This window comes from Poecile atricapillus, chromosome 3 (genome assembly GCF_030490865.1).
Source record: "Poecile atricapillus isolate bPoeAtr1 chromosome 3, bPoeAtr1.hap1, whole genome shotgun sequence".
NCBI classification, from domain to species: domain Eukaryota; kingdom Metazoa; phylum Chordata; class Aves; order Passeriformes; family Paridae; genus Poecile; species Poecile atricapillus.
The window spans coordinates 68,025,299-68,037,767 of NC_081251.1; the positions used below are offsets into that span (position 1 = coordinate 68,025,299).

Here is a 12,469-nt window from a genome sequence, read left to right on the forward strand (position 1 = left end):
TGCTACATCTCTAGGCTTAATAGCCCCTGTACCTACAATTGGGTTTTTTTCCCTTGGTGCTTCCTGAATGCATTCAATCAGTTCTGTAATATGAAAAAAATTAAGTAATAAATGCTTCATGATGCAGGATGAAAATAAGAATGGGAAAACTATAGAGAGACAGAGGCAATGAAGGACTGAGTGACATGAAGGAGAGGAAAAAAATAAACAGCAAAAATAAAAAAATAAACAGCAGAGATTTCCTATGCAATATTCTTCTATCTGTACTGAAGCATCAAGTCAGTTTTCCATTATTTCTTTACCCCACAGACTGTTCTCATATTACCACTCTCTAAAAGTAATTCTTCTGTTTATTGGGCCCAACAGGAAAAAAAGAACCAAACAACTTTAGCAATTTCTATTAACTTAGAGTACTGGCATTTGTAGGAAAATGCATTAGTAGTAATGTAATAACCAGACAGATCAAGTACCTTTACACAGGACAATCTTGCCTTGCCTGGCTGGAAACATCAAACCTCTGTCATAATTCATTGTCTATCTAATGTATCTTGAAGCATCTGAGGATGCTGCTTAGCTGTCCAATTCCAAGTCCAAAGCTGGCTTTTTTAAAAGAACTTAAAATATTCTACCAGCATTTTTTGTCAATAAAAAAGATGTTGCTTCAGTGCTTGAATAAGCCATACTATTTTACTTTGTAGAGAAAAGGTGTCAAATAGTTCTAATGGTAGGAAACAGTCACTCATTCATCTTTTTAGAGCTCCAAAATTATAAATATCAATGGTACTACAATCATAAATCTAAAGATAGGCTTTGGGAGTCATCTTGGAAAAAATGATGAAAAACTGGTTTAGTGACTTCTGTGGAATAATTCCAATCAAAGGGTTATATACATTTGCATACATATGCTTTCACTTTTATGTCAATAATCTAATCTATGACTATAACATGCTGACACTTAAGCAAAGAGTTCATGTATTATATGGAAACCTGAGTCCGTATTTTGATACAGTGACACAAGGGATGAGTTAATATTTTCAGAAAAATTTAACAGTAATTAGTTTTTTGGAAATATTTTCAACCAAAATGTAAGTCAAGACAGACACACTCTAAGTGTAATTGTGATGAATGTAGCTCATGTTGGCCTGTGGTATTTAATTTAACATACTATTTTGTTTGTGGGAAATCTCAACACAAGTTTCAGAGCATGTTCCTATGATTAGGAACACATAGATCACACCCATATTTCAGATCTTCTTGTAAATTCACTTAACTGAACTGCTGAAGAAAAAGAGGTGGCTGTGGACTACTAACTGCATCTAAGCAAACTATTATCTCCAAGGTCTTCACAGTCTGGAAGATCAGGAACTTATTTCCATGAATATTATACTCTGGAGCAAGTTCAGCAACACAGAATTATGAAAATTCCTGCCTTGGCCCTCCCTTCTACCTCAAAGTCCCTACTATGGAAATACTAATTCATATGACCAAAGGTCATACAGAAATTGTATACAAATCAATGTCTCTGCCTAATTTGTAGGTATTCTTATGTCTTAAAACAAAAAATCTGAGTTTAATTTTTTTGATCGGAGAGTTTGAAAATTTTTAATAGCTGCCTGACAACTTTTTACTAATAATTAGTTCTATCATGAAATCCTTATAATATTGGAGCAAACAATATGTTTATGTGCTGGAATACTTAAAGAAATCTTAATTTTCTTGAATAGAGTGATTGTTTGAATTCAAATTCTAAAATAGTTTCTTAATTGTTGTGGTAATCTTCAAATGTAACAATTATGTAATCTTAAATTTTAATTATAATATTTAAAAAAATTTTAATTAAAAAAATTAAAATGCAGAATATTTTTTTTGAGGCGTAATTTCAGCCTTATAACTCACTGCACTATTTAAACACACATGGCTTTTAATAAAAACATACTTTCTTATATTCATTTGTAGGTACAAGTAGTCTTACTGATGTCATTGGCACTACTCAGCTATATTTAGTTAAGATCTCATGTCCACATACTTAGAGACTTTTAAAATAGATTTTGCTTTCTTATAAATCATCATATTGAATCATAGAAAAGCCTAGAAGGGCCCTCAAAAGATCTACATTTACTACCCCAGGGGCTTCATTCTCATTACTTTTTAATAAATATCTTCATGTTCATTCATTCCCCTTAAGTCATGTCTTACATCTTACTCCATTTTTCCTATATGTATAGCTTAAGGCTATCTGTCAAAACCCTCCTTAATTCACAGTAATGTATGCCTGTAGCAAAGTCTCAGAGTTATCTACAGAACAGACAGGTATAGATTTATAGGAGTGAGGAAGGGGGAAGGGTTATTGCTCCAGGATGATGTGAAGGTGGGAAATTTAGATAATTTATTTTCAGCTAGTATGAATTTAAGAAATGTGTGGAGGTTTTTAAGAATAAGATTAAAGAAGTGAAAATGTGGTGTTTACTGCCACCACAATGAGCAGTGGCAAGCAATTATAGCAGAGGAGTGGCATGGGCAGGACAAATAGTTCAGTAATATTTCCTACATAACCAAATAAAAATCTGAAAACCTTTGAGACAGAATGATATCTCAGCAGACTAATTACATTAGATCCTATTGATTTATAGGAGCTATTTTTCATAATCATATCTTCAATTTTAATGACCATTCTGAACTCTTGATACTTCTGCACAAGATCTGCAGCTTTAACCAGTTTGGCGTAACTGGTTAATTTAGTATCTATCCTCTCTACTCCATCCTTGTAGATGCTAAAAAGGATACTGAATAGTGTTAAATATCAAAAATTTTGCATTGGACCACCTTTAAAAAGTTCTACAGCCATTCACAACTATTCCTTCAGGGGCTTCTCTTTTATTTTTTGCACATATTTATAGAAGTTTTTATACTTTCCTGAGAAGTCTCATTCTAAAAAATCATATAAATAACCAACATCATGATTCCACCAATTGCTTCTCATATACCAAGCCCTTTCCAGCAGAATCTTGCAATATTTGGTGGAATAAGTGTTATTACTGATTCTATTAGCATTGCTGTTTATGGGCAATGCTTTGGATCAGTAAGCTTTGTAAAAGACACTGGTTAGAAAGAGATCAATAGTTGAACACGGTATATAGAGACACCAGAAAAACCTCACCAATGGATTTAGTAGGCTGGTAGGGAGAGAGAAGTGCAAAAGAACTGTAGGAAATTCTTGCAGGTGATCACTACTTAATGAAACTTTTGAGTACAAGTTCTGCTTTAAGTTGTTAAAGTAATACAAAAGTTATCAGAATGTTAATATGTACTATTATAAGCATTCTTCTATCATATTCATGAAGACAATATTTTAAGCTAAACCCTGCCTTTTTATTAAAATAAATTAACAGGTAACCAATTACTGTCAGAAATACTTACTCAAAAAAGAGATTCCTACTTGAACTTACAGTATTGATTTCACAGAATCACAGACTCCTTTAGGTTGCAATGACCTCCAAGATTACAAAGTCCAATCTCTGACCAAGCGCTGTCTTGTCAACTAGATCATGGCACTAAGTTCCATGTCCAGTTGTTTCTTAACACTTCCAGTGATGATGATTCCATCACCTCCCTGGGCAGCCCATTCCAATGTTTACCAGCCCTTTCTCTGAATAATTCTTCCTGATATTAAACCTAAACCTTCCCTGGCACAGTGTAAGGTCATTTCCTCTTTCTAGTTGCCTGGGAGAAGAGGCTGCCAGCCTCCTTTCAGGCAGTTGTAGAGAGTGATAAGGTTTCCCGTCAGCCTCCTTTTTTTTCCAGGCTAAATACTCCCAGCTCCCTCAGCCGCTCCTCATAGGACTTGTGTTCCAGACCATTCACCAGCTTCACTGCCCTTCTCTGGACATGCTGCAACGTCTCAATGCCCTTCCTAAAATGAGGAGCCCAACACTGAACACAGGATTTGAGGTGTGGCCTCAACAGTGGTGAGTACAAGGGGACAATTGCTGCCCTGATCCTGCTGGTTACACTATTGCTGATCCAGACCAGGATGCTGTGGGCTTTCTTTGCCATGTAGGCACATTCCCAGCTCAAGTTCAGCTGCTGTTTACCAGTAACCCCAGGTCCTTTTCTGCTGGGCAGATTTCAGCCACTCTTTCCCAAGCATGTAATGCTGCCTGGGGTTGTTGTGGCCAAAGTGCAGGACCTGACACTTGGTCTTATTGAACCTCATACTGTTGGGCTTGGTCCATCAACCCAGTCTCTCCAGATGGCTCTGCAGAGCCCTCCTCCCCTCCAGCGGATCGACGCTCCCCCAACTTGCTGTTGTCTGTGAATTTACTGAAGGTGCACTTGGTCCTCTCATCCTCATCATCAATAGGGGTATTGAACAAGTCTACATCCAACACTAATCCCTGGGGGTCACCTCTAGAGACTGGTCATCAACTGGATGTGGCACTATTCACCCCCTCTCTCTGGGCCTGGCCATCCAACCAGGTCTTAAGGCAGCAAAAGTGCACCTGTGCAAGCTGTGGGCTGACAGCTTTTCCAGAATGCCATCGGAGACAGTGTCAAAGGCTTTGCTGACAGGTAGACAACCTCCACAGCCTTACCCTCACCCACCAGGTGGGTCACCTGTCCATAAAATGAGACATGACTTTCCTAAACCTGTGCTGGCTGAGCCTGATCCCTTGGTTGTCATGTATATGCTGTGTAACTGCACTCCAGATCCTCTGTTCCATAACTTTGCGAGGCACTGACGTTAGGCTGACAGGCCTGGACTTCTCTGAATCCTTCTTCCAGCCCCGTTTCCTTGAGGTTCAGAAAAGTGTTTTACCTTTGCACAGGAAAGGCTGATGACTTGTTGATCTTTCTCATTTGTCACAATTTCTACAACACTATGTTTGTGTCCTAATAACTTCCCTGTAGGACTAAAATTAACAACAGGATTCCATAAACGAAGGATTCTGTCATTACCTGAAAGAAAAAAAGTTAACATATTTAGTGAGAAAGACTGAATAGTCACTTGTATTACAAATAAACTTTGTAATTGAGAGCTCAGTGTTCATAAGTCTGTCCTTTCATTTGGGTAGACTACTGCCACATAAGGATGTGAATTTTTAATTCTAAGGGCTGGTTTGCAGCTTATCCACAAACACATATTAAAAATGCATAACTGATTAGTTATGCATTTTCAAAGCATTTTCATTTTGCTAAAGGAATGGCAGGGACACTGAATGGGACTACATGGACTAGTAGAGGACCAGAGGAGCAGAGTACTTTAACAGATACACAATTGGGGCTCTTATGTTGCTTCCTTCAAAGATGTAATTTAGAAAAATGTCCAAAAAATTTTGTGTCCAGTTAGCCAGGACACAAAGGGATAACCTCTTTTATGGAAGAAGGTAAACATGCAGAAAGGAGTAAACATGAAAGTTGAGGGCAGACAGAAAACAGTAACCGCTGATGATTAAGTTTGTAGTAAAGTAAATTAGAATTAGGTATTTCATACTTATTTGTATGTTCAAACTTTGAATTTGCCTACAATTTAAGGAATAACCTTTGATTGTGTTATAGCTGACTGGTACTATTTTGCTAATACTTTCCATAAATATTTCATAACACAAGGATGTTAAAAATGTATTCTAACTTTAAACTCCTGGCAAATATTGCAGTTGTATGAATTCTATGCATCTAGCTGAACAGTCTGTTTTGACACACAATAAATGAAACAGCCACATTTTGTCTAGACTTCTGTTTGAGTTTTGCTTTTCTTTCAGCTTAAACTGAAGAGCAAAAAGCAAAAAACCCATAGACTAGGAAGTATAAGCCCCAAGAGAACCAGCCCAATTATGTTAAGTGCTCAGCTCAATTATGTTAATAATCTTCCTTAAGCTTGTTCAACCTACTGTCATTAGTCAGTCCCTCCATCTCTCTCTCCAGAAATCTATTCCTTTCCTTCTTAATGCAGCAAGATGTGATTTGTTTAGGAGCAGCCCATCTCCCTTTTCCTCTATTAAGCAATATTGTTCTCTCAGTTAAATTGATTCCACTGTTTATGTGGCTTCTCTCTAAATGAGAGAGGCTCACTGAAGGAATGATTTACTCTTAAAATAGCCATATTGATTTATGTCAGCTCATTTCACAAGTGTAACTATGAATTCAGCTATGGAAACAGCTGTACCAGCACAATGGAGGGAGAACTTCTGTACAGGAAAGGAAGGCCATGTGTAAGTAGCTGGCTGGCTTGAAACTTCAAGGTGAAGAGATTATTTTTTAGGCAAAACTACTCTAGACAATCTGTATGTGCTGTAAGCATGGCAGGAAGTAGTTTAAATGGGTTATAACTGCACAAATGGTTTATGAAGCCCTTTAGGATGGGGAAACTCCAGAATGTGGTGGATGTCCCTGCTCACTTCTTCAGAGTTTGTGTTAGGCTGTCCCAGAAATGTCCTGCAAGTTAGCAGAACCCTTGAGACCAGGTCAGGGTTTAGGGTGAAACAAGTCCAAGGGAGTAAAACTCAGCTTGCAGACATCCCATGAAAGGACATGTAATAGAGTTAACAGAAGCCTCCAGTGAGACTGGTGAGATTGGTTATAATATCAGAGGGAACAGACATTGCTTCAACAGCATACCCCTTACCAGCCCCAGATGGAAACTGTCATGTCTTAAGATAATGGAGAAATGGGCAGAAACTCTTGACAATGTCTGATCAACTTGACTGCCTGCTGGCTGCGCTTTTGAGGAACAGAATATTTCTTGGTCTTCCTAACTGCTCTGTTCTTTATATTCCTGAAGTGATGGCAGATGATTGAAGGGGAGGATACTGTCCTTTAATTCTGGTACAGAGTTTCTTTTATGAGTAGAACCACTGACACGTGTCATTTACTTCAGATTTTAACAGGAAGAACAAGTGACATTTGGGAAGAAAACCTTTCCTTGCATTAAAAAATACTGTTTACTTTTCATGTGAAATAGTGGATTAATTTTAGTTCCTTTTACTGATGTAGAGATAATGGCAGATTTTATTACAGTAGATGTGTTCTCTTCTCTCTTTCTGGACTAATGTCAGATTGGCCCTAACATTCACTGCTACACTGGAACATTTCCTGGAACATTTGTTCTCTCCATGCTCCAAATGTGCCGCCAGGATTCAGAATCCTGACACAGAAAGTGTGGGTACCAAGCACATTCAAGAAAAGCTTGAAGAAGATGATCTGTCCAACAGCAATTTTTTAAGATTCTGTGGAATCAGTGGCTTGAATCAAAACAGATTCAGTTGTGTTTATTCCTTTCCATGATAAATAAGTATAAAAACAGATGTTTAGGATTTTTAGAAGTCAGATTCTACAACCACAGCTCTATTCTAGCTAGATGTTATGGACTCAAATACCTTCTTTGAACACGTGAAGCTTTGTCAAACTGTCTCTTACTGACACAGTTTTGCAATTTGTGTGGTATTACACGCCTGCTGAGATGTCTGCATTTCAGTGATGTTGAAACCCACTTGAGAACAATAACGTATCTGAATGGAGAAATACTAGGCTTAGCCTGGCATCCTCAATAGATTGTAAATGAAAAATATACCTCCTGGTTTCTTTCAGTGCTGCTACTCTCATACAGAAAACTCCTTATCCTTTAAAAGAACTTGTCTTTCCTTCAAATCTGCCTTTTAAATAATCTTGCCTTATAATGTCTGCAAAACCTCTTCAGAACAGTCAGACATCTGGTGAACTAGTTTATCATACTGACAAATGTCTCTGTTTTTTTTTCTTTGTGCTTCCTTGTCTGTCTTTGTATGCTCTTCTTTAATTTAGACTGTATCATAGAAAAGAGTGTGCTATGCTTCTGAGAGGTAATATTATAGGAGTTCTGGTGATTTCTATCCTGGGAATTGCTGAAAATGTGCTTCATTTTTCCAGGAATCACAAAGAAAACTGAACAAGCACAGAGTAGTTTATTTTATTGGTCTTGATCTGTTACTGTTAGATTTAGAAATCACTAATAGTTTTTCTTCTGCTTCATTGCTTCATTTTAGAAAACAACAGCCAAATTTGAAGAATGATAGGGTTAGAAGTTGATGTATCATTTAAGATCATCTTCTGCTTTTATATGCATACTTCATTTGGTTTTAATTGCAGTCATTCCCTGAAGTGATGATTAAGACATAGCTGGAATTGAAATTAATAAAGAATAGGAAGAAAAGCATATAACTTTACCATTCAATGTAATATTAATGCAAAATGCTACATAGAGAAGTTAAACTTCTCTGCACTCCATATTTTAGGCCACTACCAGACTTTTATCATTTTACTGGTTGAAATGTAGCCTTAAGCATGCAAAGCAAACTCAGTACCAGGTCTGTTTTCATCTTATTCATTTATATAAATGTCAAATATCTAGAAGACAAAATTAGGTTGTGTCACAGCACTGACAAACTCAGGAGCATAATCAAATACAAATAAATTATGGAAGAGCAAGTGTGTTAAAATATGACTTCTTTAATAGTCACAGTAATAACTCATCATAATATGTAACATTCCATTTGTGCTATAAACACCTGGCTAAATAACATTAAGTTGGGGCTTACAAAACTGTGGCAGATTTACACTTGCTGAATATTTTAAAAGCTATCCTGCAATCCTGCAAAAGGCTGAAGTTTTCTTTTACGCTAATTGCTGAATGGGACAAATAAACCTAGCTTTTACAAATGCTTGAACATGTCACCAAGAAATCTATATATTATTATTCCTGAATTATTTACCTGTTATGGCCTCTCATTTTTAGGGTATGTTACAGGTGAAACTGCAGGCTCACTAATTAACACAACTAGCTTATGTTCATTTAAAATAGTTTAAATCTGTCATTAACTGGATCATCAATGTGTGCTCTCAATTAGCCAAGAGTGAGATGACTTTTGAGATAAAGAGGAAAACATTGTGTGCTCTAGTCTGGCGGTGTGCAGTGCCATTGTGAGCAGTGTATTCTATTAACAGAGCACAGAATTCTAAAGCTCAGCTTTGAAGGCTTTAGTAGAGGGGTCTCTCAAGAGCTGTAGCATTATTCTAAATTCTGGGTGCAGCTTCATAGTAGGCCCTGACTGATCTAACTTCACAGTGAAACTGAAAGAGATGACCCAACCCTGACTTTGACTTTGGACGTGCATTCCCACTGTGTTCTGGGACTCTTAGTAATACGGCTCAGGAATAATTTCCTTTCATATTCAAGGGGAGTAGCAGGGCTAAGCTTTGGGAATGATCGTAAGAGGCAGGAGAGGCCCTTCCATAACAAGATGAAGAATGGTGGGTGAACAAGCAAGACAGGATTCCAACGCAAGGGTATGTAAATGTTATGAATGGACAGGAAGATTGTTAGAAGTTAGTACAATTTCTTACATTTCTTCAAAAATCATCACAATCATCATTACAGAGTCCTTAAACACAATATTATTAAACGTTTCTCATGTTGCCTACAATTTCAGTACTTTCGTGCAGTGAAAGTCAAAACAAATTAGAATTCAGGTTGAGAAAACTCATTTGCTTCTAAAATATTCTGACTGGGGGTCTGTTTAGATGGGATAGGAGCTCCTGCATTCTAAGTCTATGCTCCAACCATCACAAACAAGAATGCAATCTAACCTTGTCAAAAATCCAAGCTCCATTTTAAACTGAGAATACTTGTCTTCCTGAACATCACTGTTCTATTTTTTGGTCTAATAGATATCAATTTCATTCCTTGTTAATTGTCACTTTCCTAGGTTATAAAAAATAAATCTTTTTAATCTCTGCACAATGGTGGAGTTAGAGCTTAGGTCAGTTGGTTTAGAGCCTGCTGCTATTAACACCAAGATTTTGAGTTCAATCACTTTATGGACCATTCACTTAAGAGTTGGACAGTGATGATAGTTATGGGTACTTGATGATAGCTATGGGTCCCTTCCCCCACCCTTTTTCTATATTCAGCTGATGGTTCATATCAGCAAGACAGAACCAGCACAAGTACCTAGGGCAAGTGTTGCTGCATGATTGTCCTATTCCTTTTCTGTGCCACAAGTGTTTACTGCTGGTCACTGACAAAGTGGAGTGAGCACATTAGGCAGACCTTTGGTCTGGCCTACCACAGCTATTATAATTTTCTTAGAAAGTTTATCCAGATTTTTCTCTTCTGGTATTTCCAGAAGAAGACTTTTCAGTGTGTAAAAGAAACTTTTTCTAGTTCCTGTGCAATTGACCTTTCCTATCCTTCACCCTGGTTTTCTTACTACAGCAAAATCTTCTTGTTGTACCTGTAGGAAATACTGACCACATTTTGTTCAATAGAACCTCCCTACTTTATGTCATCAGTAAATTTCTTCAGACTACTTTTTTGTGACAAGGTAAGCAGTGTAAATAGGATCTCCTCCAAGGCTAAACTTCAGAATTTTCACTAATAACTCTTCTACAGCTGTATTGCTTTTCCTTTAAATCTTGTGTCTAGAAAATCAATAGAACTGCCTGATATTTATTTTGGTATCTTTCACAGTTTTCCACTTGGTAAACTGTTACAATTCAACATGAATTGCATTACTTCCCATATACTGCTATGTATATTATACTGCCATGTATATTATCAAGGCTGGACAGCAGAGTCTTGGCCATTCTTTAGTTCTTGCTGTATGTAGATGTAAGAATTCTTATGTTTGCTATTGCAATTTTTAACAAGGTTTTAAGCAATAAAGACTTGAGGAAAAGCAGCATCAATGTCACTCGAGGGCATCATCCTATCAGAGAGAATATATAACCAAGATTGCTGCCATACTCCAGCAACATTTCTGCAGCATCAAACATGACCACTGCAGTAGACAGGCCCATAAAACTATTGGATAACAGGGAAGAAGTGGATGTAAGAGTGCCATTTCTGCAGTCTGCTTTGGGAGAAAGAACATACAGGTACATTTTGGGGAAGCACGATCAAAGAGATCAATGGAAAGTATTAAGATGGGCCAACATGACTGCTTAAGATATGAGAGGATAGTGAAAGAGTAATAGGGTGGAAGCTCTGCAAGGAATAATGTGTATAACCTGGTCAAGGCCACTATGACTCAGACAGATACCTTATAGTTGAACTTACTGTTTCTTTTTTTTTTTTAATTATATAAATGACACTTGAATGATGGGACCCTTGATATATTCCTGTCATGAAGTATATCTCTTCAGACAAGGGCTGAGACCAGTTAAAAGCAAGGCCTCTATTTCCTCTAATTGTAGGCAGGAGCCATTGTTGAAATTCTTAAGATGCTAGCTCAGCATTGTTTAATCTTATTTAACTCGAATAAAAAAAAAAAAAAAAATCACAATTTTTTTCCAAGAACAATCTCTTGGAAAACATCCAATACTTACCTCCAGTGACAATGACTTTTGCCTTTCTACAGTAGGTGAAGGCATTTACTCCTTTAGGGACAGAAAATTCCTTTACAGGTCTGCAATCATTAAAAAAGCAATATGTAAGAAATATTTGGAAAATACAGTCTACAGTCATCCTGCCTTATTTTTATTCAGTATACAGAACAGCTGTTTGCATTATGTATGCAATCTCATGTTAAAAGCAAATTGATTTATACCAGAAACTTAGAGTGATACTGGCATCAACAAAACAGGAACAACCCACAGAGTGCACTTACCATTAAAGAAATAAAAATCCAATCTGCACACCTGAATCTTTTAACAGGCAAACTCCAGACTCCTAAAATGGTAGCTGTTGCCAAAGTAAGCAGCACACAAACAGTGTGCTTAAAGCAGATCATCACTGAGAAAAAGTACCAAAGAAACTGTTTGCCTGTTTCAGACATGGAGGTCTACTGTGATCTCAGTGTTACATTAACTAAGTGCAGTTACTTTTCTGTCACTTCTGTATAATGTGCTGTATAATGAATAGTCTTTATATGATCTCTTTTGTGTTGTATGACAACATGAAGAAACCATAAGTATCTGAAACTCAAGTTACTCTATTGCATTCACTGCTAAAGCATGGGAATTCAAACAGCCAACACAGACTGAAATTGACTCAGTGTCCCTTCTAAACCCATCCTTTGAGCAACTTCTGCTTGTCTCTCCAAGTTTCATCCATTGCTACTAATGACTGAATATTTTATTGATTTTTGGATGTAGCAAAAGCAGAGTTTTCTCCTGTCATTCCCAGGAAAAAATGACTGCCAGTGTAAATAAGCTGTACAGAACTAAATGAGAATACCTTTAATTTTTTCCTTTTAAATACAGACAAGTATTAATCATCTACTCTGGGCTGGAGTAGCCATTAATATTGAAAACCATAGATGGAGGTGGCATTAAATCTGACAAAAGACTCTGGAAACTTTGAGGATTAATGAAAGAGCTTGTTACTTCTAGGCAGGTGCAAATAAAATGCTGTTTGCTTCCTATTATTTAGAAGCAGAAAAGATTTCTTTCCAGAGCTCTAACAGAGAAGTCTTAATTCTCTTGACAATATAAAATA

The 12,469-nt window shown here is 37.0% G+C and overlaps 1 protein-coding gene across 1 annotated transcript in view; it reads right to left on the reverse strand.

Annotated features, from left to right (window-relative positions):
* WDR64 (WD repeat domain 64) overlaps positions 1 to 12,469 on the reverse strand; it is a 58,752-nt gene that overhangs the window by 30,596 nt on the left and 15,687 nt on the right. The window contains exons 9-10 of the mRNA XM_058835714.1: positions 11,359 to 11,438; positions 4,817 to 4,956 (exon numbers count right to left, since the gene is read on the reverse strand). Coding sequence (XP_058691697.1) covers positions 4,817 to 4,956; positions 11,359 to 11,438 — 220 coding nt within the window. The remainder of the gene's footprint in view (positions 1 to 4,816; positions 4,957 to 11,358; positions 11,439 to 12,469) is intronic.